Here is a 26,286-nt window from a genome sequence, read left to right as displayed (position 1 = left end):
TGACACAACATGTTTGAATTTGAACAGAATTCATGTTATTGCACAATGACTGGCAGCAACCCAACTGCCTGCTGAACCTCCAAAAATTGTTGAATGCAGGTATATAAAAAAAACAAAAAATGTTTTTCATAAATTCATAAAGAATGTAGTATAAAAACAATTTATTATATTAAAAACATCTCTATACAAAATAGTATCATTTAACATCTAAGTCAGTTATCACAACATTTAAAACATACTATACTATGTATGACTGAGAAGATTCAAGTTATACAAAATGGTTATTGCCACAAATATAATAGAAAGACCCCCATCAAAGCACACAGTCACAAAAATACATGTAAACCTTATCAATAAAATTTTAATAATTTTTGAATCAAAATGGAGTCAACACAAAAGTTACAATCATATTAGTACACTATTACAAATTTCAATATGCTGTACACCTGTTTCAAGGAGTAACCTCTCATCAGAAGCAGTAAAATCAAATATGTAAGAATATCTAAATCCCAAAATAATTGTATACAAGAAGTACCAGAAGCCAAAGGTATCAAAATAAAAAGCCTAATCCAGTAAAAGAGTTTTAACAAAAATTAAGTAAAGAACAGATGGACAGACCAGAAGCTAAATTATAGCCTTTTATGGTAAAATTTACATAGTTTAATTTTGGTTGTTATGTCACTTCTCATTGGTTGACATTTTATTTGCCATCTAACTAATGTCATTTTACCATGTGATTGTGATGTCAATAACCATGTTGGCTGATTTAACTAGTGCCAGTAGTTGAAATTTAAATGCAAATGATGCACACTTGAAAATAGTAGGCTATGTCAACGTTAAGTCTGCATCACATGATTGAGGTGATTGAGGAAAATAAAAATTATGTAACACTTAATTTCAACCTGTTAACAGGAAGTGGAAGTCCTAGACACACTATGCTCAACCTGCATACTTAATTTCAAATCTGTCCCATGAACAATTTTAAAATTTCTACTAATTAAAATAACCCTGACAGTACAAGAAGTGGACGAACCCAAAGCCTGAGATCTTTTCAGCATTATGGTGATCGTATCATTGTCCTTTAATGATTTGGAATTCAAACTATAGTGGAAAAGAATTTGAATCATAGTCAATATCTAAAATATTCACTATTGTTTTACACCTAACAATTGCTGTGTTGATAGATAATAGAGGTCATGATAATAATACAAGTAAATAACAGATTCCTTACATAAGAAAGAATATATTCCAGTTTGAAGTTACTGACATATATGGTGCATTAAATAAATGACACGGATTTGATACCAGGATACAGCAGTTAGTTGTAATACTACTGGAGGAGCACAATGCTTGATTAACCTGTATCTTTAATGTGACCAATACATTACATATTTATAATAAAGTTTATAAATAGATTTACCTACTACATGCCAAATTATCGCAGTACACACATTTTTATTCAAGTATATACTAATTGCAAAGAAGAATCAATCCCTCCTTAAAAATAGAATAGTTAACAGTCAACTTTTACTAAGATGTAGGATTTAGAAACATGTGGTGTGCAAGTTTTATTTTTATTTTAAGTATTTCTACTTATTTAGCACAATGAGTAATGCATCAATAACACTAAGAATATGATACATGACTCTAAAGATAAAAAAATAAACTGAATATAAGTGTGAGACAGTGGTGGATCCAGAAGAGGGTACAGGGGGTTGGCATCCCCCTTTTTCTGAGGAACCCTGGCTGGCACCCCTCCTTTTCAAAGTGTCTGGATCGGCCCCTGCCAGTTATTATCCTTAATCTTTGTTTAAGTGATGTTCTCAACCACCGTTTTTCTGTAATTACCTTGTTACTAATTTTTTCTTCTTTTTTTTTTTAAATCTGTTTATCATTGAAGGGGTGAAAACTTTAGATTGAAAAAGAAAACGTCAGAAATTGATTATTTGTTCCTGAACCACTAGCTATACGCCCAAATAATATTACATATTCTAACTACTGTACAGATAATGTATCAATCAAAACCAATGAATAAAAGTACATCCAGTTTTGTTTCAGGGTTTAGCATCATTACATCCAGATATCATTGCCGAGCAATCTCTCACTATTTTTCTGGTTTAACCTAGCTTTTTCAATGCTCTCTAATGAGGGCACTCCGTGGGGTAATGCTAACAACCCAGTTTCATCATCTAAGATTCTATCTGCTTCCTCTGTTAAAAAAAAAACATTAAGGAATAAAGGTAAACAGTGTCATAAAATTTCTGACAAATCAAAATGCTTACAACAGCAGAGAAAATATTTAGTCTTTCATTATGATTACTGGAAATCAAACTTACCATACTAAGTTAATGTTGCCTAAGTCAACCTAACAAAACTGACTCTTGTCTAGATCTATTATCAACATTTTTAATACTATGTATTTTATATTCCTTCCTTGAAAGTTTCACATATTTTATGAACAAATCCAGTCCAGTTTTAACAATTATGATCTCTAAATTTTACTTTTCAGGCACCTAAAAGACCACATACTGAGTCTAAAATCTATATTAACTATAAATTCTATTTTGTTACAGCAGTCTTCTGAACTATTTTTTTTAACATGCAACAGATGACTCCCATATCATTTTTACTCCATAAAAAAAACTTCTTATTGACTTTATTATACCTCTTATTCTCTCCAGTTTTGTGTAATAGGCCAAATCGTACTGGTACCCTAAGATGAATGTCAGGGGTAACAGTGGCACTAATGGAGTCCGAGACTTTGTATGAGCTGCACTACAAGGTTAAAACAAGCTATTACCGTAAACTCAAAAATAACAGAATGTACTTCTTCTGTATATGACGCAATAAGTAGCCACATTAAAAATGTATAGTACAACTAATCACAATAAACTAAGACAGTTGGTGGCAGCCATCTTGTTTAATCAAACAGAACCAAAATTAAGTCGTATGTAGAAGAATTCCCTTTAATCATTTCACTTAAGTTTGGTTAGAATTTGGAAGGATTTAGGCCAAAATATAGGGTTTCAATGGCAACTTTGTGTGGCCAAAGCCATCTTTGAGTAAAAGTGGAACATAAGAACAAAGAAATGGCAAAGACTCAGGCAAACTAAAATGGGGGACGGCAACTGTTCTAATCTGCATAACACAAGAACTATATGAATTCAACTGTGTATTTTAAAGTACTAAACAATAGTGTAAAGATTGCTTACAAACTTGCATTTCATTGGACAACTGTGGTAACAACCATGAAATTTAAGGCCCCATTGGGGTATTGGTGTCCAGAATATTTTCGATCACTTTTATATATTGAATAATTTTTAATTTATATATTGAACTGGAAATAGTTTACTTGTGAAATAATTAAAATACAAACATACAAATAGTACAGTGATTGTACAGTGATCACACAATTCACCAAATAAAATCTTAATCAGATTTGGTATTAACAAAGAGAGAGGGTGTCAGATATCTTTTTTAAAGACAGTACTTGTTTTTAAGGGGATCAAGAATATGATAAAGGAAAAGGCAAATAATAATTTTAAGGGTCATGTAAACAAACAGGATTCATTGCAAACAAATATTCCTTCAAATTGAACAACATGAGATGATTTATACTCTACAACATACAGTATGTTATATCCAATTTTGATGACCCATAGCTCAGTTTTTTTTTAAATACTGGTATCTAACAACAATATTGAAAATGTTGCTCTTTTCAAGAATATTTAAAGTGATTGCTTTCCTATGTTACATTTAAACATTGACTTTTTCCCCAAAAATTCTTGTATCTTAATTCTTTTCACATTTTTTGCAGTTGAAGGACTTTATTCAAAATCTCAATGTAATCTGATATAATTAAAATGCATGCACATATAGATTGTATCAAGATATAGAATATAATTCTAACTAGACTACAGTTGATCAATTGCCTTGCTGTAGGGCATTTAATACCTTTGTCCTGAGATTTAAGCTAAATAATATTCATTCATGCTGAAATATACAGTATTTGTGGTTAAAGCCTGTAAATTTAGTGTTACAAATATAAATCTTACCCTGCTACCATTCCTGCTGATGCAATGGTATAGAATGACCCAAACCATAAAAACAAGTCTCTAGCCCTGGCTATCTGCATGGCCATTGCCCTTTCTCTCATTTGGTTTTGCATTTGTATCTGTCTCTCCATCTAAAAGATTACTCTAAGGCAAATAGTCAAAAAGCAACTCCTTTTTATAATTTTGATATTTCTTAACCATGACAAACAAGAAATCTGTGAGTAAATGCCCACTAGTAATACCCTTCACCCTAACTTTAGTATATTCAAAATAACAAGAGGCTCCCAGGAGCCTGAATCGCTCACCTTGTTAAATTTTGTCTTTCAAAGGCAATAAATTAAACAAGATGTTGTCCAACAATTTTGACTCAAGAAGTCTTTGGTAGGACTTATCACAAGATCTTTTCAACAATTGAAAGTTTCTTTTAATCTATCATAGTTTTCAAGACATTGACTGAAAACTATTAAAAAAAAAGTCATTTTTCCCCTTTCAAGGGCAATAACTCTTACAAGGAGTCTGAAGACTTTTGTAGTCCTAATAATATGAATCATTTTAACTATTGAAAGAATTTGGATAAACCTAACGGTTTTGGAGATATATGTAAAAAAACTACTGTCTGACCCCTGTGTTCTATTTTTAGTAACGGCAACCATGTTTTTCAACGAATCAAAAATCTCCAAATCTCTTATAGGCAGGATACCCCAAGAAACATTCATACCAAGTTTGTTTTCAATTGGTCAAGTAGTGTCTGAGGAGAAGATTTTTGAAAGAAATAACATCAAAAATAGCAAAAATTGTTGAAAAAGGACAATAACCCCAACATAGCTTAACGGATTAAAACCAAAATTTGACCAGAGATAGATCTCATCATGCTGAACACTTTTATCCTGTTAAAATTCAGCTAAACCTAACAGTTTAGGAGATATATGTGAAAAACTACTGTCTGACCCCTATGTTCTATTTTTAGTAATGGTGGCCATGTTTTTAGATGAATCAAAAATCCCCACATCAGTTCTATGCAGTATACCCCAAGGAACATTCATACCAAGTTTGGTTCTCAATAGTCAAGTAGTTTCAAAGGAGAAAAGTTTTGTATAATTGTTAAAAACAACGACGGATGCCAAGTGATGGCAATAGCTCACATGGCCTTTGGCAAGGTGAGCTAAAAAAGGAATTTGTTGAAAAATAAGTTATTGCTGCTCAAGCCTGAAATCAAATCCATTTATATGGCATACTTATATGAAGCTTGAATCAAAATATAAAGTGATTGTGACAAATAGTTACAGAGAAAACTGTTACAAAAAAGTGTGACAGACTGACTGACAAGGATGCAGCATATACCCTTCCTTCTTAGCAGGGTATGATCATTATAGAGCTGATAAAAGCTAAGTATTCCTTTTAACAATGATTTCCCTGTAATCTACGATCATAAACTCTACTTGTGTACTTGTCATGTGTGAGACTTTAGTGGAAACTATTGCCATTTATCAGTAGTTTAAGGATTTTGAGCTTGAACTCTTGCTAAAACTTTTGAGTTATGGTAATAAATTCTTGTCTTAAACCATATTCCTTGAGTCTTGTTGTTTATCTGTAATCTTTAAGCTTTGATCACAATCTCTTGCTGTTTAGCTGCCATCTTTCAGCTTTGATCACATCTATAATATTTAAGCTAAGCTCTAATCACAATCTCTTGTTGTTTTGATCAAAAGCTTTGGCTGTTTACCTGTAATCTTTAAGCTTTGATCACAATCTCTTGCAGTTAGCCTGTTATCTTCAAGCTTTCATCACAATCTCTTGATAATTACCCATAATCTATAAGCTTTGATCACAACCTCTTGCTGCTTACCTGTAATCTTTAAACTCTGATCACAATCTCTTGTTTACCTGTAATCTTTAAGCTTTGATCACAATCTCTTGTTGTTAACCTGTAATCTTTAAGCTTTGATCACAATCTCTTGTTTACCTGTAATCTTTAAGCTTTGATCACAATCTCTTGTTGTTTAGCTGCCATCTTTCAGCTTTGATCACATCTATAATATTTAAGCTAAGCTCTAATCACAATCTCTTGTTGTTTTGATCAAAAGCTTTGGCTGTTTACCTGTAATCTTTAAGCTTTGATCACAATCTCTTGCAGTTAGCCTGTTATCTTCAAGCTTTCATCACAATCTCTTGATAATTACCCATAATCTATAAGCTTTGATCACAACCTTTTGCTGTTTACCTGTAATCTTTAAGCTTTGATCACAATTTCTTCTTCTTTACCTGTAATCTTTTGGCTTTGATCACAATCTCTTCCTGTTTACCTGTAATCTTTAAGCTTTGATCACAAGCTTTGGCTGTTTACCTGTAATCTTTGAGTTTTGAGCATAAACTCTTGTTGTTTCTTCATATTTTCATCCATGGCCTTCCCAATTACTGAACCCATCTTGCTTTCTACAAAATTATTTAATGGTTAATGTGTAAGTCATACTCACTAAAATACTGTTAGTGAACTCACAAAAAGAATACCCCCACTTCAAGTGGATTTAAATGTTAAATATAAAATCTTTTTTTTCCATTATCTCCCTTTTGGATCCTCTGCCAATAATATTATTACTTCATGCATATCTACAAAATGTACAAATGATACCCGACCTTTCTACAAAATGTCATAAAAACTGCTTGAATGGTTTAGGAGGATTTGCTCTTACAAGAAATGTGGACATAGTAAATAGGATTTTGCCAATATACCAATAATGCTTGAAGACTAAACTCCTGCATGGAACAAGTTATTTAATCTTGGCATTCTTCAGCAATCATGATCATATTATATTTTGGTTATTCGCTCTTTCAAATTCACTATCCTATTATTATTTCAGAGAAATAAGAATACTTTTGCTATGATCTCTGCTGACTATGTCTATTATGCCCATAATTATTTATCAGTAATAGTAAAACTTTATAAACTGATGAAGAGAAATTCTATTTTCATTTAATCACATAAGTTTTTTTTATTTTAAACTTGTCTTTCATTTTTAACGTCACTCTTCTTCAGAATAAATAAGTGATTTGATGGAATGAATCCTCACAACAAATAGTATTATTTTAAATAGAGTTTTCAAAACCATCGATCATTAACTAAAATAGATACTGGCAATTAATATAAATTTATCTGTTAAAAAAGCAAAATTCGAACATTCAATCTTTATACAATGAATACACATATACAAGAATGTAGATACCAGATCAGATGAATCAAAATAAAGGAAGAATGTAATAACTGTAATTGAGCACAATACTGTCTAGCATATATTCAATAAAATTTTTGTGCCCCAACAGGTCCAGGTGTGAAAAGAATATGCCTGCAGCAGCGCTAAGCTTGTCGTAAAAGGCGACTAAACAGTGCTCAGAACCCTAGCTGGGGGCTAGGGCGCTCTGCCCACAGAGCAACTGGGTTGTGTGCCCAAGGTGGTGGAATGGGGTACTCCTGGCGTGTTACATGCTGGGGTTGTCAGGCTATAATACGGAAAACTGACCGCAAACCATAGTGGTGCACCGTGTTGGGAAAGATGCCACATTCCTCGCACATTAAAGAACCCTACTGTGGTATTCTCCTGGAGTAGGAACCATGGGGCTCCACCACAGGAGGATGAATTGCCCAACCCTGCCCACCTCTCCCTCTTTCCGGTGGCAATCAAAGTTTGTCGACCCCATTATCATTGCGTCCCATCCCATTTTTCATTTCATCATCATTTCATGTTCATTTTATCATCCACTTCATGTTCATCACCTGAATATAGCTGAAATATTGCTACTCGGGTGTTAAACCCCAACAAACAAACAAACATAAATTATTTGTAAAGAGCTTTGCAGAGCGCAGCATGATATGACCACAGTGGTAGAACCCTGAACAGTTTGGGCAAGTGTGGACACATTTTTTGTTTTTTTTTAACACTTAAGCATTGGGACTTACAATTCATTTTGGACACAACAAATGGTTTGGACACAATATAGCAGAAAATTTGAAATTCAATTAAAAAAATTTTCAAAATCAGACCATAAATAAATAAGTAAGGGTGGGGCCCTTTATTCTCTAAAAACTTGAAAACTGTAAGAGATATCTGAAATCTGATCTGAGAACAGCAGGTAGGGATTTTTATATGGAATCCAATATTAAAATTTGGAAATCAGACAAAAACAAGAAAGTTGATTTTTGGGTGTGGCCCAATTTTGTACCCCTTTAACTCCAAAACAGTACAAGCCTACCCTGTAAAAGTTTTTTAAAACAGAATTTCACAAGGAGCAGGTTGACATCTGAATCATAAAAATCAGATCAACAATAAGCTTTTCCTATCAATTTTAATTATAACACCCAAGTTCCCTCTTTAAGCCCCTGTTTTCCAAAGGATGGGGCAAAAACTTCCAAAATCCCTAGAAATAATGTACAGAAATTTCAAAAAGAGTGGAAAATTTTACTCAAGTTATTTCTTAATTAACTTAAATTAAGGGACACAAATGATGACAGCTATGAAGTGGACGAAAACAGGGTGATACCATTATATGACCAATATTTTTTTTGCTTTAGTATAAAACTAGCTCTGTACTCGAAAACTGAACTTTACCACTGACTATATTTGGTTTAGAATTGTACAATTAAATCACAGATACCAGTACTTAAAATAGTCTTCGCTTAGCCCTCGCTATGGGGCAAGGGTTGTTCAACTGAAATTTCATTTTTAATGGTACATGTATCACATATTTATCCAAACCTGGCATTTTAATTCATTTTCTGTTACATATCAAAGTTCATGGCTTAACTATTTAATGCAGTTTTCAATACATGATCAGTCGCATGAATTTAATAATACTTTTAGTTATGATGATATTAAAGCCCTAAATAATCCTTACTTCAGAAACTATGTTCAAGAGAACTTTAATAAGTTGACCAAGTCCAACAATACTTGTACCTCTTTTCTTGATGCCCCGTGCAGGTCTGGGTGTTAAAAGAATAGGCCTGCAGCAGCGCTAAGCTTGTTGTAAAAGGCAACTAAATAGTGCTCAGAAACCTAGCTGGGGGCTAGGGCGCTCTGCCCACAGAGCAACTGGGATGTGTGCCCCAGGTGGTGGAATGGGGTACCCCTGGCGTGTTACATGCTGGAGTTGTCAGGCTATAATACGGAAAACCTGACCGCAAACCATAGTGGTGCACCGTGTTGGGAAAGATGCCACGTTCCTCGCACGTTAAAAAACCCTGCTGTGGTATTTGATAGGAGTAGAAACCTTTGCGCTCCGCCACAGGAGGCTAAATTGCCCGACCTTACCCATCCCCCTTTTTCCAGTGGCAATCAAAATTTGTCGACCCTATTATCCTTGTGACCCATCCTTTTTTTTTCATTTCATGTTCATTGTCTGAATATAGCTGAAATATTGCTGCTCGGACGTTAAACCCCAACAAACAAACAAATCTTTTCTTGATTTAGATACTTTAATTGAAAATGACAGCCTGCCTACTATTATAATGACCAAAAAAAATGATTTGGATTCTCATTTTGTTAATTTTCCTTTACTAAATGGTAATATTCCTTTAGCATCCTCCTATGATATTTACATTTCACAACTGGCTGGTTTCGCTTGTATTTGTAATAAAGTGTCAAACTTAAATGATTGCAAAAGATTCCTCACATGAAAGCTTTTGCCCCAAGGATATCAATATCACAAACTTCTAATAAAGAGCTTCTTCCAGCAAAGCATGATATGACTGCAGTGGTCATACTCTGAACAGTGGGGCCAAGTCAGGAATTTCTGGCCCCTGTATGTATTGTTTCATTTCACTTTCAGTTTACTTTAATGTTGCTGGAGTGAATGGGGCAACTATTTTGCTGTATCTGTGTATAATGTTGTTTTGGGGCCAGCTGTGAGGGTTTCCTTGTCATTCATTGAATACCCATGGGTGGCCTTGAGCTGACATTTTTCATGAGCTGATGGGGAGTATACAATGTATTCATTGGATCTAAATGGCTTTAGGATACAGTGCTGAATCTATTTTCTGATTTGGAGGCCTATTGAATCACTTATCAGCAATTTATTATGAAAAATTTCAAAATGATTATCCCCTTGGAATGTAACCTTAAAATTAACCGTTTCAATGACCACACTAACAAGGTAGTGTTTCATTCTAAATATTTTTCTCTCTCAGTGGGTGGCCAAATCAGAAAAAAGATTCAGACACTGAATTTCCCAAAAGAGATTTATCTAAATAGCAACCCTCTTTCTTTAGCAAAAATCAATGAAAAATGGTGTTGAAAAAAACAGGACTATCATGTTTAAAAAGACATATAAAGAGGTTAACTATATATCATTACACAAGCACAGACACCAGAATGGCAGTGAATAACTGACATTGTGCATACATAGTAAACCATATACATGTAGTAACACTTGTTCTTTATATGGAACATTACACTACCCCTTTTTAATCTCTTAAAGCTATGTAAGCATGTACAAAGTCAACAGAGGAACCTTTCACAAACAATAAATGCTGGAACAGGTCAGAGTTCTATTATACAAGGACACTGAATACCTGTGCACCTATAAGGGATGACCGGGAATGACCTACCAATTAAGTCAATGGGATAACTGAACATCTACAGGGGATGACGCGGAATGACCTACCACTCAAGTCAATGGGATACCTGTACACCTATAGGGAATGACCGAGAATGACCTACCAACCAAGTCAATTAAATACTTGAATAAGTCATTAATGCATGTTTACTTTAAGTTGTTCTCACATGCTTGAATCTATAATTTTTTGGAACATTTTCAGTTGATATCTCTGCATAACAATTTTCATTTAGGTCTTCTTTTTATATAGAATATTAAATGTATTGCATAAAGTAGTATTTCCATGAACCAATTGACCATCAGTACATTATTTAGTTAATAGCAAGTCTTGGAAGTAAGTATGATCTCTGAATTTCCTGATTTTTTTTCGGTGCCATGTCCAGACATGTGTCCAATATTTACAGCACCAATGGCCTAGATTGTTTCATAGTTAAAACATCTTAGGAAAACTGCAGGTGGTGTAACACAATCATTTTCCCTGATCCTGCTGATGGCACCCAATAGATTACAGATGAGCCAACTGACTGAAAACAGACATGGCCCAGCAAACCTGGAAAATTTCGAGTAAAATGGAAAACTAAATGTGCATGGGCCTTGATCCTGATAAGAACAGAGAGATATTAAGTGGAGCTGCAACATCAAAATGAATGACAATTTGAATCAGCAGAATGCAATATCAAATAAACAGCATCTAATTTATTTTAATCAATTAAAGTTTACAAATATACACCTCTAACCTAAAAACTATAAAGTGTATACAAATCTGAGATTTGTAGGTTGAATCTCCCTTTATGACTCCCTGTAATACTGCCATATTCGATCTCCAGTCATTTTAGCACCTGGTTATATCAGCACCAGATATAATCATTTCGGCACCTGGTCATATCAGCACCTGGCTATATCGGCACCTACTGTAGTTAAATCAACACCTGTTTTTCATAGGTCTTATATGATTGAATAAAATGCCAAACCCATGTAATAATTTTGATAATACATGTACTATTAGTTGTAAGTCATTCTGCACTATGAAATAAAGACGGCATATATTTCCAAAAATTTTATTTTGATATCATGATATAATATACATATCAAATTCAACACAACTATTATCTGTCTTTCTTACTGCTCTTTTATTTACATTGACACTCTCTCCCTCTCTCTCTCTTGTATCAACACAGTTATCTTCCATTCTGTCTTTCTTACTGCTCTCGTATTTACATTGACATACTCTCTCCCTCTTTCTTATCAACACCAACTGAGAATTACATATAATCATTATATTAAGCACTAAACAAAGTATGTATAAATTCTTGTCATACACATTTTAAAGTAAAATTAAGTAACACAGGTCCATAGATATAGAAGCACTATACAAAACAACTACTGCAATTCACAGCACTATAAACATATTAACTACAGACAAGACAAAAAGATATTGCACAAATATGTTGAAGGCATATTGTTTCAATACTAAAGTAATCAAAAGGCATCACAAGTTATATGATGTTCACTGCTGTGGGTCCATAGATAAGGGCACACTCCCTTAATACATGTAGATGACTGGCGCTGATACCCCTCTCAACGTAGCTGTTTCAAAGGGCAAACACTTCACCCTGGACTTGTCTGCTCTTCTTGGGTTGGTACCACTGGAGTTTGCCTTCGGTGACAAGGTTGAGTTGCAGGGGAATGTCTGTGGCTTTGGCAAACAACACTGTAATCAGCTGGTAGAACAAAACAGGTCCCCTGGTGGCTACATTACCATTGAATCTGTTGCGCCACTCCCTCCACATTGTTGTTTATGCGGATGGCAGTCATGAAGATGCACCAGTAGTCTATCTTAAAGATGTGCAGGTGATCCAGGTGTTGTAGATTAGTCCATAACAGGCTTGATGGTTGTTGGTACTCTGGCATCTAGCTGATGGAAGCGTCTTCAATGTGTTCTAGCACAATGTAGGCAGGGATAGTTGTCGTCTGACACTGTGGAAATGAAACCAGACATTTTGTGTGCCACCTTTTATTGCCATTTCTAAGCTTATTGTTTATTCTAATTTTCTCAAGATTGCTTGGGTACTGGCTTTATTATTTCCTCACACAAATTCTTAATATATTCACATCAAACAGTCTTTGATCAACTAGAGTAGAGTTTACAACAAAACCAAAATAATCATTAAATGTTGTTAATAATCATCTTTTCAGTATTCTAATTGAATAAATGGTAATTAATGTTTCCTTTGATCATCATTTCTTTAGTGGGGAGACATCAAAACATCAATTAAATATTAATTACATTTCATGTTATACTTTTGTGCATACTTGTATTTTAGATGATTTGTCTGTGTAAAAAAATTCAAATTTTTTTCAAGAATATGAAAATTTATTTTAAGATAACATAATATATTTTAAACAGTAGGTGCCGAATTAACCAAAAACTAGTGCTGATTTAACCATGTCCTGATTTGTCTAGGTGCTGATTTGACTATTTGTGTAAGTGCTGAAATGACCAGGAGCAGATTTGACTTCTTACTCCATATTCTGCCCCTTTTTTCCTGAAAATGACCCCACTTTACTGTCAATGGGCCATTGGTCCTCTTTTGCAATTATCTGGAATGAACATTTCAATAGTAATTGAAACAATAGACCCTTTTGTGATAAGTTGGTGTGCATGCTCAATATACACTTCCGTGAGGTATGGCTTGGGTAGAGCAAAAGAATTTTCCTCGCAGAAGTGTATATTGAGCATGCTCTACACATGCTCATTGACTACACCAACGTTAGCACAAATTGGTAATTTGACGTGTGAACAGAGTCTACTGTTTTGCTGCTTATGTAACCTAAAAGCCATGACATTCAACCTGTGGAACTGTTTTCAGAAATTCTGTATCTGTTTAATAAAAAAGGGATTACAGTTGGCTAAAAACCTTTGTAAAGAGTATTACGCAATGACACTTATAATTTCACTATGTGATCTTATTATTACTGAAGTCTGAAGTGAATGGATGCAAAACAGGATGTGGGACCTGCATAGCAAACACATGTTACTTTTCATTTAAGTTGTGAATCATATTAAATAGAAGACTATGTAATTTTAAAAATTCATTGCCAGTTCATAAAAAAATATAAAATGTGCTTACTGAACGTGATGGTTGGCAAACACTAAAGAGGAATAATCTCCCGCGTTCTATTTGGACTGCATTGGTATAATCAGAAAGTATCCGAAGTGTCTGTAACCGGAAGTAAACAAACTGAACTGCTGGGTGTTCGACAAAACTTATTTTTTAATCCACCTTTTCGTGTCTATAAATAGTTATCAAACATGGTTGATATGAGTAGTAGACCCCCATGATATTTTGATTTTAAAACAACTTTATAAAGCGTTCATAGACAAGACGTCGTGCTAGTATGATGAATTTCACGCACCTTTTTGTGATAGGTACATACACCATAATACTAAGCGTATGATAGCCTGTGTACCGTTTTGAGGTACTCTGTAATAAATTGGCAAAAATTACCCAAGCATTAGTAGTGGGCATCAAAATCCCAAAACTTGACCCAAACAGGAAAATGTGCAAGACAATGTAGCAAACCAAATAAAATGTATTACAGTTTACACATAAAAAAAAACTGAAGACATCACTCAAAGTCAAAGAACAACATTAATTCAGCTCCCGACAAGTCACAACCATTTGTATTAAGGCTGTATCATTCATTTCAATAACCACTTTTTTCCTGTAAACTTTTACCTTTTCAGATTTAATCTTGGTCTGACTGCATTTGTTTCATTGTGATGTCATGATTGTGTTGAAGTTGAAGAAAATTCATGAACCAGTAACTTCAAACTCCTTTAAACTGCCATCTTGAACCATTTTTGGGGCCCATAGTACATATATACATATATGTTCATCAGATCCATGATTTTAATTTTTCTATTTTTGGACTTTTCTACTGTTATACTCCCTTTTGGAGCAGATTAAAGAATGAGTTTCCAAGCAACCTTGACCATACTAAAAACTGGCATTATTGACTAGACCAGTGCTTAGGTTGGGCAAATATCCTCTGCTTTTCTTAAACACTTACTATCCTTATTAATTTGCTCATATAATGTCAAATCTGGGTTTAAAGGAAAGATTGAAACTATGACATTGTAAACAAATCAGTTCTTATGGTGAAGGTGGCCATATCATTGAAATCAATGTATAAAAGTAAATGGATCTCTTTGACATTGAACACAATTTGTATGACATTAAAGGAAGACTAGGAATGATGTAGGGTGTAGTGACTTGATCAATTGAGGAATTAGGGACCAAAAAGTAGCTATTATTTTTCCTGATGTCCAGAATATAACCAGATTAAAAATGAATGATTTTCTTTTGAATTAAAACATAATGTGTCATACCACAAAAAAGAAGGCTGGGATTGATTTTTGGGGTCATGAATTCAACTGCAAAGGAATAAGAGTCCATCAAAGACCCACAAACAAACATTTTCCAGATGTTTGGTAAATATTAACTTGAGAAAAATACAATGTACAATAATTGAACAGATCTGTGCAACTGTAATTGCAATCTTTCATCAGTATTTGATCAATTTCCAATCAGTCAACGATCCGTCAAATGTATCCGTTAAACCAGTGATCTACTTAATAACATACTTGTCTTTCAAATTTATTGTTTTTTTTATTGAAATACAATTATTATTTAAAGCTCAAAGTAAATTTGATATGGGACTTTATTTGATACGTGCCAATCTAAATTCTGAAATATACAGGGTTCTCCATGGCCTCTTTTTGCATGGTGCTGCACCATGTGTCACTTTCCTTGCGCCATGAAATCAAAACGAGCGCCACATGTTCATTTGGTGTGTGCCATGTATTCAAATTTACATCATGCATTGCAAATCGGCACTGTATTTTCCAATTACTCTTGTTTATTAATCACCTATACCTGTCATAAATCTATATATTTGGCGCATCTGTTTATTCTATTGTCTGCACGTAAGGACATGCACCATGATGAAAATTTGTCCAACCAGAGAGTGAGTCATGTGTTCATTTTGATCCATGGAGATCCCTGCTTTGTCTGAGTGGGGTAACACACTTTCCTGCCAGCTGTTACTGTTTCATATTTAAACAACTGTGGTCATATCAAGCTGTCACCTGTTCCCACTGTCCAATAGTGAACCTACTGATGGTAGTTCAGTTCTACTGGAATTGGAATCTTCCTACTGTTCTACTGTTGAAACAGAAAAACTTCTTTCTGAAAATTATACCATAAACAAATTTTGGATGCTGGTTGATCTCGGATAGACAGGTGAACATGTTAATTAGGGTCATAAACAGTAACTAAGAGCTTTAGTGGTTATTGATGAGACGTAATTTAAAAGGTGTGATGATTATATAACAGGAGGTGATTGACAATTATCCCAAGTTTAGTGACACATACTGAAATGATGAAATGATTTTATTATCGACAATTGGGACTCATTGTGTAAACATTGATGTGGGACATATGATCTTTTGATGGTTATGGAAACATTGACCCTGCATCCACTGAAAATGAAATTGATTCAAAGTATGGCTTGTTTTTTTTATCCAAGTCAATGGTGGAACTATGTGAATTTTTCAATTTGGAGCACTCTCATCAACCATCAATATGCTGAAACGTAATATTTCATCTTCTGCACCTCCAGCCAAGAAAGCAAAGTAGTTATTACTATTCCATATTCAATGCTGCATGGAAGTCAAAGTTAAAGTGGTACCAAGCCAGCAGTGACTATTTGAGATAAAATCATTTTGATGCATATTTATGCAATAGTAGCTATTGTAGTGACAATTTTGAATTGAAAATTATTTAATTAACAGTAGCTATAAAGTGATGATGACAACTTTTAAATAGAAAGTCATTTAAGTTCATGTCGTTATATAAATATTGTCATTAATAAATAAAATCATTAAAACGTTCAAATGTTACTCCATCAAATGGGTCATCCCAACTGTTCAAACAGAGTATTCAGCATTTTTTCTCATGGAAACAGACTTAATGCAAGGTTTAACATAAGTTCACACATATTTGACTTGTTATGCTGCGAAAAAAAAAAACGCCGATAAAAAAAACCTCCAGTTTTCAAACCAAATCTACAGCTGAAAATGACAAATCTCCAGTTTTGATGGAATGACTTGATCACATGTATGCTGTTATGCATTGCATTATATTCATTTATAGATCTTGCAGCTGTTTATTATATGAATTTATTATTGTGTGTTTCAGTGGCCATAGTCTGCCAAGTTACAGCAAATTTTCCAGAGTTTTTAAAGGTGGAAACAAAGGGCATTGGTTCTAATGATGTTACTTTATCATTTACAAAGGTTGAAAGATCTGAGAGTCAATTAACTTTTCCATGTGATTTGTTTTATTATCCAACGAATGATGGTTGGTCAAATAAAAAGAAGATGTCTCTCCCACATTTCAAAGATCATGTATATGTGTTAAAAATAACTGGTTTAATTCCAAACACAGAATATACAGTGTGTACCAACAGTAACAACCAGGTTTTATGTACATTTAAAACTGGTGAGAATTTTATGTATGTTGTTTATCTTAACCCTTGTCACACAAAAAAAAAACTTTCAAAAAAAAAACAAACTTTGATTTACATCTTAGTATGTAATTAAAGAGAAATCATACCAAATAACCAAGTAAAATTGCTTATCAGTGATCAGTTCCCACCCCAATTCAGAAAACCTGGCTATGGCCATTATAATTTGCATCAGTTTGCAAAATATCAAAATCTAGACATTTTTTCAGAACAATTCAGCACGCCAAGGGTTAATAAATACAGAACTGAAGTACTTTACATTTGCTGTCAGTTAAAAATTTGATTTGATTTAAGTCCTGTGAAGGCAATGTCATCCATTGTTTGTGTACTTGGTAAAATAAACCCAATACTACCGGTAGATATTGTCATTGAAGCCTTTTTAATGAACCATTGTTAATCAATTATACTGTTAGTAATAATAGTTGTATTTTCCTATAATTTAATTCAAAATATATTTTTTTTTGTATGATAATGGTGTGACCTACCCTAGTATATTTAAAAAAAAATGAGTGTTTAAATTTTCTTAAAGATGTAGTTTTTGTCATTCACTGTAGTATTTAAGCTTTATTATAAAACATTGTAAAAATCAATCTTTTTTATTACAGAGTCCAAATTAACTACAACGACATCATCAGGCGAAGTGGTGGAGTATAAAGAAAAACGGTTGTTTTCAGGGTCAACTTTAGACATAGCTCTTGGTGTGTTATTTGGTGTTGTTGCCTTGTGTATTGTTGGTGTAACATCAATCTATCTCTACAGAAGACATCAAAGAAGACAAACAATACGAAATTTTTTCAGGTATCATTATTGATAGTAATATGTACTAGACTTAAAGCCTGGAGATATCAGTATAAAAAGTATTAAAAATTGATTGAAAGTAATGATAATCATCATAAGTGTAAAATTTTTTGTAAGTCATGATGTCTTAATCAGTCATTGCTGTTTTTTTTTTTTTTATCATGACATCATGACTTATGAAAAATTTTACACTTTTTGTGAACTTGACTTGTAACAGCCTGATTTCACAATAAGCAGTATGAGTAAAATTGATCATAAGGTCTATTAGATATGATAATTTGATTATACACTGGGACACCAAAACATACAATAAATTTTACACTTACTACTTTCAGTGAAACTGATTCCAGATGTGTTGTAGATCTTTAAGTATTCAGAATCAATGAGGGTGTCAATTTAACACAGGTCCAAGGTCCAGTCCCTTTGATTTCTAATGCAGGACCACTGCAGTTACCTCAGTCCTAGACCTACCATACTTAAAATTTTCTCTACTTAGGACCTTTCACTTGTCAAATTCTATTTTAATGAAACTGTCATTTTCCATGTACCAGGATACTTTAATTTAGAAGACAATACATTTGTGTGTTGAGTTAATAATTGAAACTCTGACTGAGCAATATAAGGAAAGACATGGAATGGAAACAATTAGTTCCAATTAATGTTCTTAAAATTCATGAACAATTACTTTTTTTTTTGAAATAGTGAATTTCAACAAATGAAATTCTCACAAAAAGAAGTGTTAAAATGACTGTCTAATTATTATTATTATCATTACAAAGTTTTTATATAGCGCTTATCTAACACAATTAAATAAATGTATTACACTAAGCGCTTTACATCACACACTCAGGCACACATGTACACGTTTACCCACTATCACACAACATGTACACGTTTACCCACTAACCACTATCACACAACATGCATGTGTGCACACACACACACCATCAAACGTACACTACACACACGCACAAAACACACACATATACACACACCATTACACATAGACACCGTATATAATAATAATGTAGGATTATGTATAATAACAACATGTGTCTGCAGCAATCTGTTGATAAAGAGCATGGTACACTTGTACCAAAAATGAACAACCATAATCATGTTGGAGTGATTGATTCATTTAGAACCCTCCCCCTAATGGATGTATCCACAATATGCAAACATTAATCTAAACACATGCTATAGCAATAAAAATTCATATGATGAAATGCAACAAATACACAAGGGTATAACCTAAAAACAAAATAGAAAATACTTTCAGAGATCACCAAAAGGTCTCCAACCAAGGTAAACACTCCTTGAAGGCCTTAACAATAAAAGTAATTAAATTCACAGTAACAACAAGATAACACTTATGTAAGGTATTGATCTGACACCATTTTAAGTCCTGTTTGGCAACAGAAGGACATGGTGATGATCTGCATCTTTCTTTGTGTCCATCTGTCACATTTACATTGTGAACCAAACTTCTCTTCAACTGATTATGTTTATGTTCAAATTTTGTAGGATTGTTAGGCACAATATGTAGTTCATCATATCACATTATATCACAATTTTTATACGCCGTCTAAGTCGGGACATATTATGGGATACCGTTGTCCGTCCATCTGTCCGTCGTCGTCCACACTTTGGACAATACCTCAAAAACACTTTCACCAACTTTCATGAAACTTTGGTGAATTGTGCATATCTATGGACGTAAGCTCCCTTTGGATTTTTATAAATTTCAGATTTTTTATTTCCATGTTATGGATTTTTTTACTTAAAGAGTAATCGAGGAAACCAAGGTTATAGCGGTAATCAAAAGAATGTAATCCAGGGACAAAGACCAGACATGGAAAACAGACATATACAACAAAGAACATTAAATAACTAAAATCATACATACAAAGTAACAAAAGCAAATGAGCAACTTGGACTCCACTAAAAGTCGGAGTATGGACCAGGTGCACCAGTAGGGTAAGCGTCCTCTGCTTTTCTAGAAACACCCGCCGAGTTGCTCATAAAAAGTCAAGTCCGGGGTAGACAAACAAGGAAAGGAAAACCATGACCCATTGAATGTATCAGTTTTCATGGTGCAGATGGACGACCATTAAACTTCTATAGTGATGACTTCAGAAGCCTATTTGTTAGAGTTGTAGCATGATACAAAAAGTCTGTGTAGTTTCAGCAAGCTCTTGCATAACGTATGAGCTGTGATATGAACACTCCATATGCAGGTGCTGAAGGGATGTTGCCACTGATGAAAGGAAAGTTGACAATTCGTCCTGTTTGTTGTAAAGTTTGTTTAATAGATTTCCTTTACCATCGATTTCTAAGTGTAGGTCAAGATATGAGGCCGACTTCAGTGTCTGTAGTATCCTATATCTCAAGTTCTTTGGGGTAGATGCAATGTTTCAAATCCCTGAAATTAGGATTGTTTAAAGATAATACATCCTCTATATAGCAGAAACTGAGATTAAAGGATCTAGCCAAACGATATTCTTTCTTTCAGATCAAATTAGCTATAAAGTCAGCCTCATAAGAGTGAAGGAATAGGTAGCAAATAAGGGAGCACAATTTGTTCCCAATCAAAATTAATCAAAGTTTAACAGTAATTGCAGGAATTCTTTTTAGTTAAAGCTCTAAATTGGGTTAATCAATTCACTTTTTAGCTCAGCTAGATGAGCTATTGCCCTCACCTGGCATCTGTCTTCATTGTCTGTCCTCATTAATGATTTTTCAAAACTCTTCTCCTCTGACACTACTGGACCAATTAGAACCAAACTTGGTATGAATGTTTCCTAGGGTATTCTGCTTAGAACTGTTGAGGGGATTTTTTATCTGTAGACAAATATGGCCTTGTTACAAGAAATAATACATAAAGGTCAGACAGCAGATTTTCTCGTATATCTCCTAAATCTTTTGAGTTAAGCCAAATTCTGACATGGGTAAAGGTGTTCAGCATGATGAGGTTAAGGACAAATTTTCCTAAAAAGCTGTTAACCCATGTTTGAATGATATCCCTTTTTGGACCTTTTTTGTTGTTGTTATTACCTGTGTAATGAAAGGCAGAAAAGGAAGCAGTTCTAGGAGTTGGGTCACTCCATCCGTTTGTCTGTGTGCCTATCCATCCTTCTGTGTATCTGTAACCCTTTCGCTTGTCATCACAACTACTCTTAAACTACTTAACAGAAATTTCTGAAATTTGGTATGAAGCAAGACCGCCATATGTAGTTATGCATATTATCAAGAAATTTTGAGTGTCTCATTTTTAAACGACCGTCAAAGACAGGACGTATTATGGTATACTGTTGTCCGTCTGTATGTCCATGGTCCACACTTCGGACAATTACTCAAAAACACTTTCACCAACTAATGAAACTTTGGTGAATTGTTCATATCTATTGACCTAAGCTCCTTTTCGATTTTTATAAATTTCTGATTTTTTGTTTCAGTGTTATGAATTTTTATACTTAAAAAAAAGGGAGATTTTCAAGTTTTCACACAATTACTCAAAAACACTTTCACTAACTTTATAAAACTTTGGTGAATTGTTCGTATCCATTGAAGTAAGCTACCTTCTATTTTGTATAAATGTCAAATTTTATGTTTCCGGGTTATGAGATTTTACTCTTTGAAAATAACCACAAACTGCCAAGGAAGTTTTATTCATCGAAAAATCGTTTAAAACAGACCATTTCTTATGATGATCAACTAATAAATATAAAAGGTACTTGGTGACCTTGGTAACCTTGTCAGAAAAGTGTGTTTGAAACAAGATAGAAATGTATGGATGAAAAATCGAGACAACAGACTTAGTAAAAATTGAGGTAGCCTTGATAGTGCCAAATTTTTTGTGCATTATTTTTTTTTTTTTTTTTTTTTTTTTTTTAAGTGGGAAGGGTATTCACAGTATTTCTAGTTGATCATATAAATTCATTAAAAGCATAAGGACAAGTTAAAAGGGCAAAGGGCATATCATGTGCTTAAAGCAGCTGTTTATTATGTGAGTTGTGCCTCTTTGAACCAAGATATTTACTGATAGTCATGATTTATCAGCTTGTCATTGGAACTTTTATAAAATTACCCAACAGAATTCCATAAAACTTGGTATGTAGCAAGAACAAAATATGTTGCTATGCATCTACATGTATTATTAGGAAATTTTGATTCTCTAATTACGTTCTCTAGTTCAGCAGCTATAAATCACATTGAGACACAGGTCCAGACATCAGTTGATCTAGCTTGTTTTTAATTATATTACTTTCAGATATCTAAGATATGAGTGTTTGTTTTATCTTGGAAAAAACATGACAACTTTTACAAAAAAAATAGAATGTAGCTTATAAAGCCAGGCAAGAAATTCAGGCTTTTTAGAGGCTCTAGCTGTAGTGTATTTTTGAAAGAAGTCACATAACTCAAAAATATTACTTTGGAAATTACAAAAATTGAAGGGAGCTTACATCAGTATATGTATAAAGAAAATATTAACTAAGTGTCATGAAAATTTGTGAAAGCATTTTTGAGTTATTGTTTGGAGTGTGAATGATGGTTGGACAACAGTAAACCATATTATTTCCTGTCTAGAAATGTAGGGATATAATACTGGCATTATTGTATAACATATTATTTTTAATGTGCCAATGAAAGTAAATAAAGAGTTTTTTTTTTTTGTGTGTATTGTAGGACACCACATACAGATCCATTTGAAAGTTTACAAGACTATGTAGAATGATATGGAGAGACCTACAGTTTTAAAAGAATGTAACCAGTCGTTTGTTAACAGTGGTTTTATTTATTATTTTTAAAAACATCAACCAAACTTTTTCAGGAAAAATTACCACACAGCTTGCAGCAATTACATATCACATGAACATTTTACCACAAATAATAGTCTTTTTTTTCTGCATTCAACCCATGTTTAAGTTAGATATATCTTTTTAAAATGCACCTATAAAGGAATATAGTAGGTGGATATGTAAAATAGATGACAGCACAATGAATTAACACTCAGTCTTACTCTCTAGTTGTAACTTTTTATATGCTATGTCTGAAGGCACTTTAGATACGGATGGTTCGGACCATCCCCATTTTTTCCTCCTTACAAAAATCAATTTACAATATATAAAATCATAGGATAATTAGTAACAGTAGAGTTTCAAGTGTAGCTCATAAATGCTGTTATTTTCCAAGTTTACATCATTATATTTACATTTGAGAGAGATCTTCACTTTTTTGTCATGTATTTTGTATCTTTATATTAGTAGTTAGGTTGGTCATTAGACATTCATTTATACATACATACATACATACTCAGTTGTATTTATATTCAACTACTTATCATATGAATATTAATCATACATTTCTTGAACTTTTATCATATATATAGTTAAAGTAAAAACTTCACAGATTTGAAGGGGTTTTCATTTCAATGATTTTTTTTCACATATACAATTTTCACTGTAGTTTGAAATGAATATAAACCTATTTAGACACTTCAAAGATTTGGGTATACCACAAGAAATTTATATTTACGTGCCATTGTATTTAGTATTTCAATGAGTGTATATGGGATTAAAAATATTCTATATTCTATATTATATATTCTATTCCTTTGTTCCTTTGGTTTTTTTTTCATATTTTTGTAGATCTTTATATGACTGTTTATGATTAGAATCTATCATTATAATCTTGCTTAACAAAATATACATAAGTATATGGAGTTACCTCCCTTAGCATTAAGGTAACCCGGATTACCTAGTAAATTTTTGTAAACTGGTACTGCTACAAAAAAATTATTTTGATTGGTCCACAGTCTGTGATTCAAATAATCTTAAATTTGACCCAGCCTGATCAAAAATTGGAACAATTAGTGGATGTCATTCAAGTTGGATTGATTTGGACTAAATTGATTATTCATTATTTCATTATAAAGCATAAAATGCTCCATAGTTGGTTATTTTGCTCAACTTGGTTAAAATGGAAAACAATTCTTAATTAAAGTTGCAAGTAAGAAGATAATTCCAGTAGTTTTGAATAACTCAAAGATAATTTTTCACCTGAAACTTCATCTACACACAAATATAATCAGATGTTTATGCACAAATCTATGCAAGATTTTTGTTATTCACACAGAATCTCTGAACTTTTATCATTTTCTTGTATTGATTTGTGTATAATCTTTGAAAAATCAGTTCTCCAACTCACAAGATATTGTTATCTGTTTTTTTTCTTCATCTTTTGCGGGAGGTAGTTTTGTTTGATTGTTGTAAACTATTATATATAATTAAATGTTTATTTATATTGAAGGTACTGTACAACAATTGTTTTTGTAAACCTGCTTGTGATTTGTTATTTTTTATTGATCAGTATAAAGAATTAAAGACATGCTAACAAATAACTGTCTTTGGCTTTATAGCATCACAATAATGTTCATTACTCTACAGAGACAGCGTATTTAAGTACAAAGATTCAACGTGGAGTTGAATGTTATGCTTTCTTAATTTAGATTTAATCTATATCTTCTCTAATTCTCACTTTCCCTGTAACTACACCTGAGGCTACATTGATGTACAGATTCCCTATAACTACACCTGAGGCTACATTGACTACAGATTCCCTATACCGGTAACTACACCTGAGGCTACATTGACTACAGATTCCCTATAACTACATCTGAGGCTACATTGACTACAGATTCCCTATACCGGTAACTACACCTGAGGTTACATTGACTACAGATTCCCTATTACTACATCTGAGGCTACATTGACTACAGATTCCCTATAACGGTAACTACACCTGAGGCTACATTGACTACAGATTCCCTATACCGGTAACTACACCTGAGGCTACATTGACTACAGATTCCCTATAACTACACCTGAGGCTTCATTGATGTACAGATAAGACAAAAGTTGGGGTATAAGGATCACCTTCATCAATTGAACTGCCCAATTGTCTTCGATTGATGTTGAACAAATTGAAATGTTATTGGTATATTTTACCTTGTTTGATTTATCACACATGCACCAATATTTAAAATTTCAGGTACTGAATAGTTACCTCAATACAAAGAATTGTACCAGTGATGTTAAGTATACAACAATTTGCAGTCATATATTGGTATCATTTTGTCATCCTTATCATGATTGTGGTCATTTAGAGACATTTGGCGTCTGAACAATGAATTTAATATATTTGTAGAGATGTCTCACAGAAGATGTCATACCATAATAGGATGACTGGGATTGATTTTCAGGGTCTTGACTTGTATCATTTTTGAAGAAGGGGTAAAAAAACAAGCATTTTCCTCATGAACAATAAGTTGATTAAAAGTAAATGGATCTCTGAAATTCTTTGATTGTCTGGTTTTTATACATAAAAAGTCAAAACATATTTTTGTGTTATTCATAATTGGAAAGTATTCTGATGCACTAAGGAAAATTGGGTATTATAAAAATGGGAAGAGGGTGTCGCTTACTTGTAATACTTTATGTTTAGAATTCTCAAATGTAGGCAAACGTCTGTGACATCAAATTTGAAATCTAAACTTTATAAGGGGTCTTTGATATTCTTTATTATTGTTAAAAAGAATTTTTGATTTCGTTCCGTGAAGGTGAATATCCAAGTTCTATGAACAATTGCATTCTGTGTCAGAAACTTATATCCAAGTTGTAACATGCTTGTTTTGAGTGTCATTACCAGCCCCAGTGTTCAGTATTTGACCACTTAGGTCATATTGTGCTGCACCCACAGAGCATTTTTATTCAAGTTTCACATACTATAATTCATATTAACTGTGTGAGCGATTGTTTCTCATCTCTTTCGTTTATAATCATTATGTACATTTATTTCCAAGTCTGGTTTTTGTGTTTATCTCACTGATCAAACATCCAACTTTTAACTTATTTCAATATTTTTACAAATTATTGGGTTAAGTAAACCGTCCCTGATATTTATGACATAACAAGAAACATATTTGTACTCTCGAGTTTCCCCAGTTTCGTGCCTATAAAATTTTTACATACAAATTCAACCCATTAAACTAGAATTTGATCATTGATTTCATAGCAACTGACATCTTATCAATATGATGCTAGATTTATTGATAGTACAAATGGAAATGAAATCGATTGTTTAAATGTCTTAAAGTTAAAATTTTTTTAATCCTACTTTGAAATTTATTTCACATTGAACAGTAGTTTAGATTGTTGACATTTACTTATAATCCCAGATG

At 33.2% G+C, this 26,286-nt stretch overlaps 2 protein-coding genes and 1 pseudogene across 5 annotated transcripts; 1 reads left to right on the top strand and 2 right to left on the bottom strand.

Moving 5' to 3' along the window:
* Nucleotides 1-144: 144 nt before the first annotated feature.
* On the bottom strand, nucleotides 145-13,918 carry LOC148630160 (plasminogen receptor (KT)-like). Of its 3 annotated transcripts, none has more exons than XM_088562037.1 (5): nucleotides 13,790-13,918; nucleotides 6,400-6,488; nucleotides 4,056-4,186; nucleotides 2,666-2,775; nucleotides 145-2,210 (listed from the first exon to the last, which is right to left on the bottom strand). In XM_088562037.1, the coding sequence occupies exons 2-5, from the start codon at nucleotides 6,478-6,480 to the stop codon at nucleotides 2,071-2,073; spliced, it is 462 nt and encodes a 153-aa protein (XP_088418163.1). In that variant the 5' UTR covers nucleotides 6,481-6,488; nucleotides 13,790-13,918; the 3' UTR covers nucleotides 145-2,070. The 3 variants fall into 3 exon arrangements, with proteins under 3 accessions (XP_088418163.1, XP_088418168.1, XP_088418178.1); XM_088562042.1 differs by lacking the exon at nucleotides 13,790-13,918 and adding an exon at nucleotides 11,396-11,414; XM_088562052.1 differs by lacking the exons at nucleotides 6,400-6,488; nucleotides 13,790-13,918 and adding an exon at nucleotides 6,277-6,389.
* Nucleotides 11,547-13,187, bottom strand: LOC148630161 (uncharacterized; annotated as a pseudogene).
* On the top strand, nucleotides 13,382-24,468 carry LOC148630159 (uncharacterized). 2 transcript variants are annotated; one of them, XM_088562025.1, is made up of 4 exons: nucleotides 13,382-13,442; nucleotides 16,922-17,224; nucleotides 17,855-18,047; nucleotides 22,734-24,468. In XM_088562025.1, exons 1-4 carry the CDS (start codon nucleotides 13,397-13,399, stop codon nucleotides 22,780-22,782), a joined length of 591 nt encoding a protein of 196 aa, XP_088418151.1. In that variant the 5' UTR covers nucleotides 13,382-13,396; the 3' UTR covers nucleotides 22,783-24,468. The 2 variants fall into 2 exon arrangements, with proteins under 2 accessions (XP_088418151.1, XP_088418156.1); XM_088562030.1 differs by lacking the exon at nucleotides 13,382-13,442 and adding an exon at nucleotides 13,948-14,088 and having other exon boundaries at nucleotides 22,734-24,465.
* Nucleotides 24,469-26,286: the final 1,818 nt, after the last annotated feature.

The sequence above is a fragment of the Perna viridis genome, chromosome 1 (assembly GCF_037379345.1).
Source record: "Perna viridis isolate PV_CMFRI_1.1 ecotype Kerala chromosome 1, ASM3737934v1, whole genome shotgun sequence".
Classification (NCBI taxonomy): domain Eukaryota; kingdom Metazoa; phylum Mollusca; class Bivalvia; order Mytilida; family Mytilidae; genus Perna; species Perna viridis.
The sequence above is the reverse complement of the archived record's forward strand: the minus strand, read 5'-3'. Positions and strand labels throughout refer to the sequence as shown.

What these genes read in the sequence shown, in the direction of transcription:
- LOC148630159 (XM_088562025.1), top strand. Translation starts at nt 13,397, where the DNA reads ATGCTCTACACATGCTCATTGACTACACCAACGTTAGCACAAATTG. An exon ending in TTTATGTACATTTAAAACTG is followed by an intron (nt 17,225 to 17,854) that starts GTGAGAATTTTA and finishes TTTTTATTACAG; the next exon opens with AGTCCAAATTAACTACAACG. An exon ending in ACAATACGAAATTTTTTCAG is followed by an intron (nt 18,048 to 22,733) that starts GTATCATTATTG and finishes TGTGTATTGTAG; the next exon opens with GACACCACATACAGATCCAT.
- LOC148630160 (XM_088562037.1), bottom strand. Translation starts at nt 6,480, where the DNA reads ATGGGTTCAGTAATTGGGAAGGCCATGGATGAAAATATGAAGAAACAA. An exon ending in TCAAAACTCAAAGATTACAG is followed by an intron (nt 4,187 to 6,399) that starts GTAAACAGCCAA and finishes GTAATCTTTTAG; the next exon opens with ATGGAGAGACAGATACAAAT. An exon ending in TCAGCAGGAATGGTAGCAGG is followed by an intron (nt 2,776 to 4,055) that starts GTAAGATTTATA and finishes TTAACCTTGTAG; the next exon opens with TGCAGCTCATACAAAGTCTC.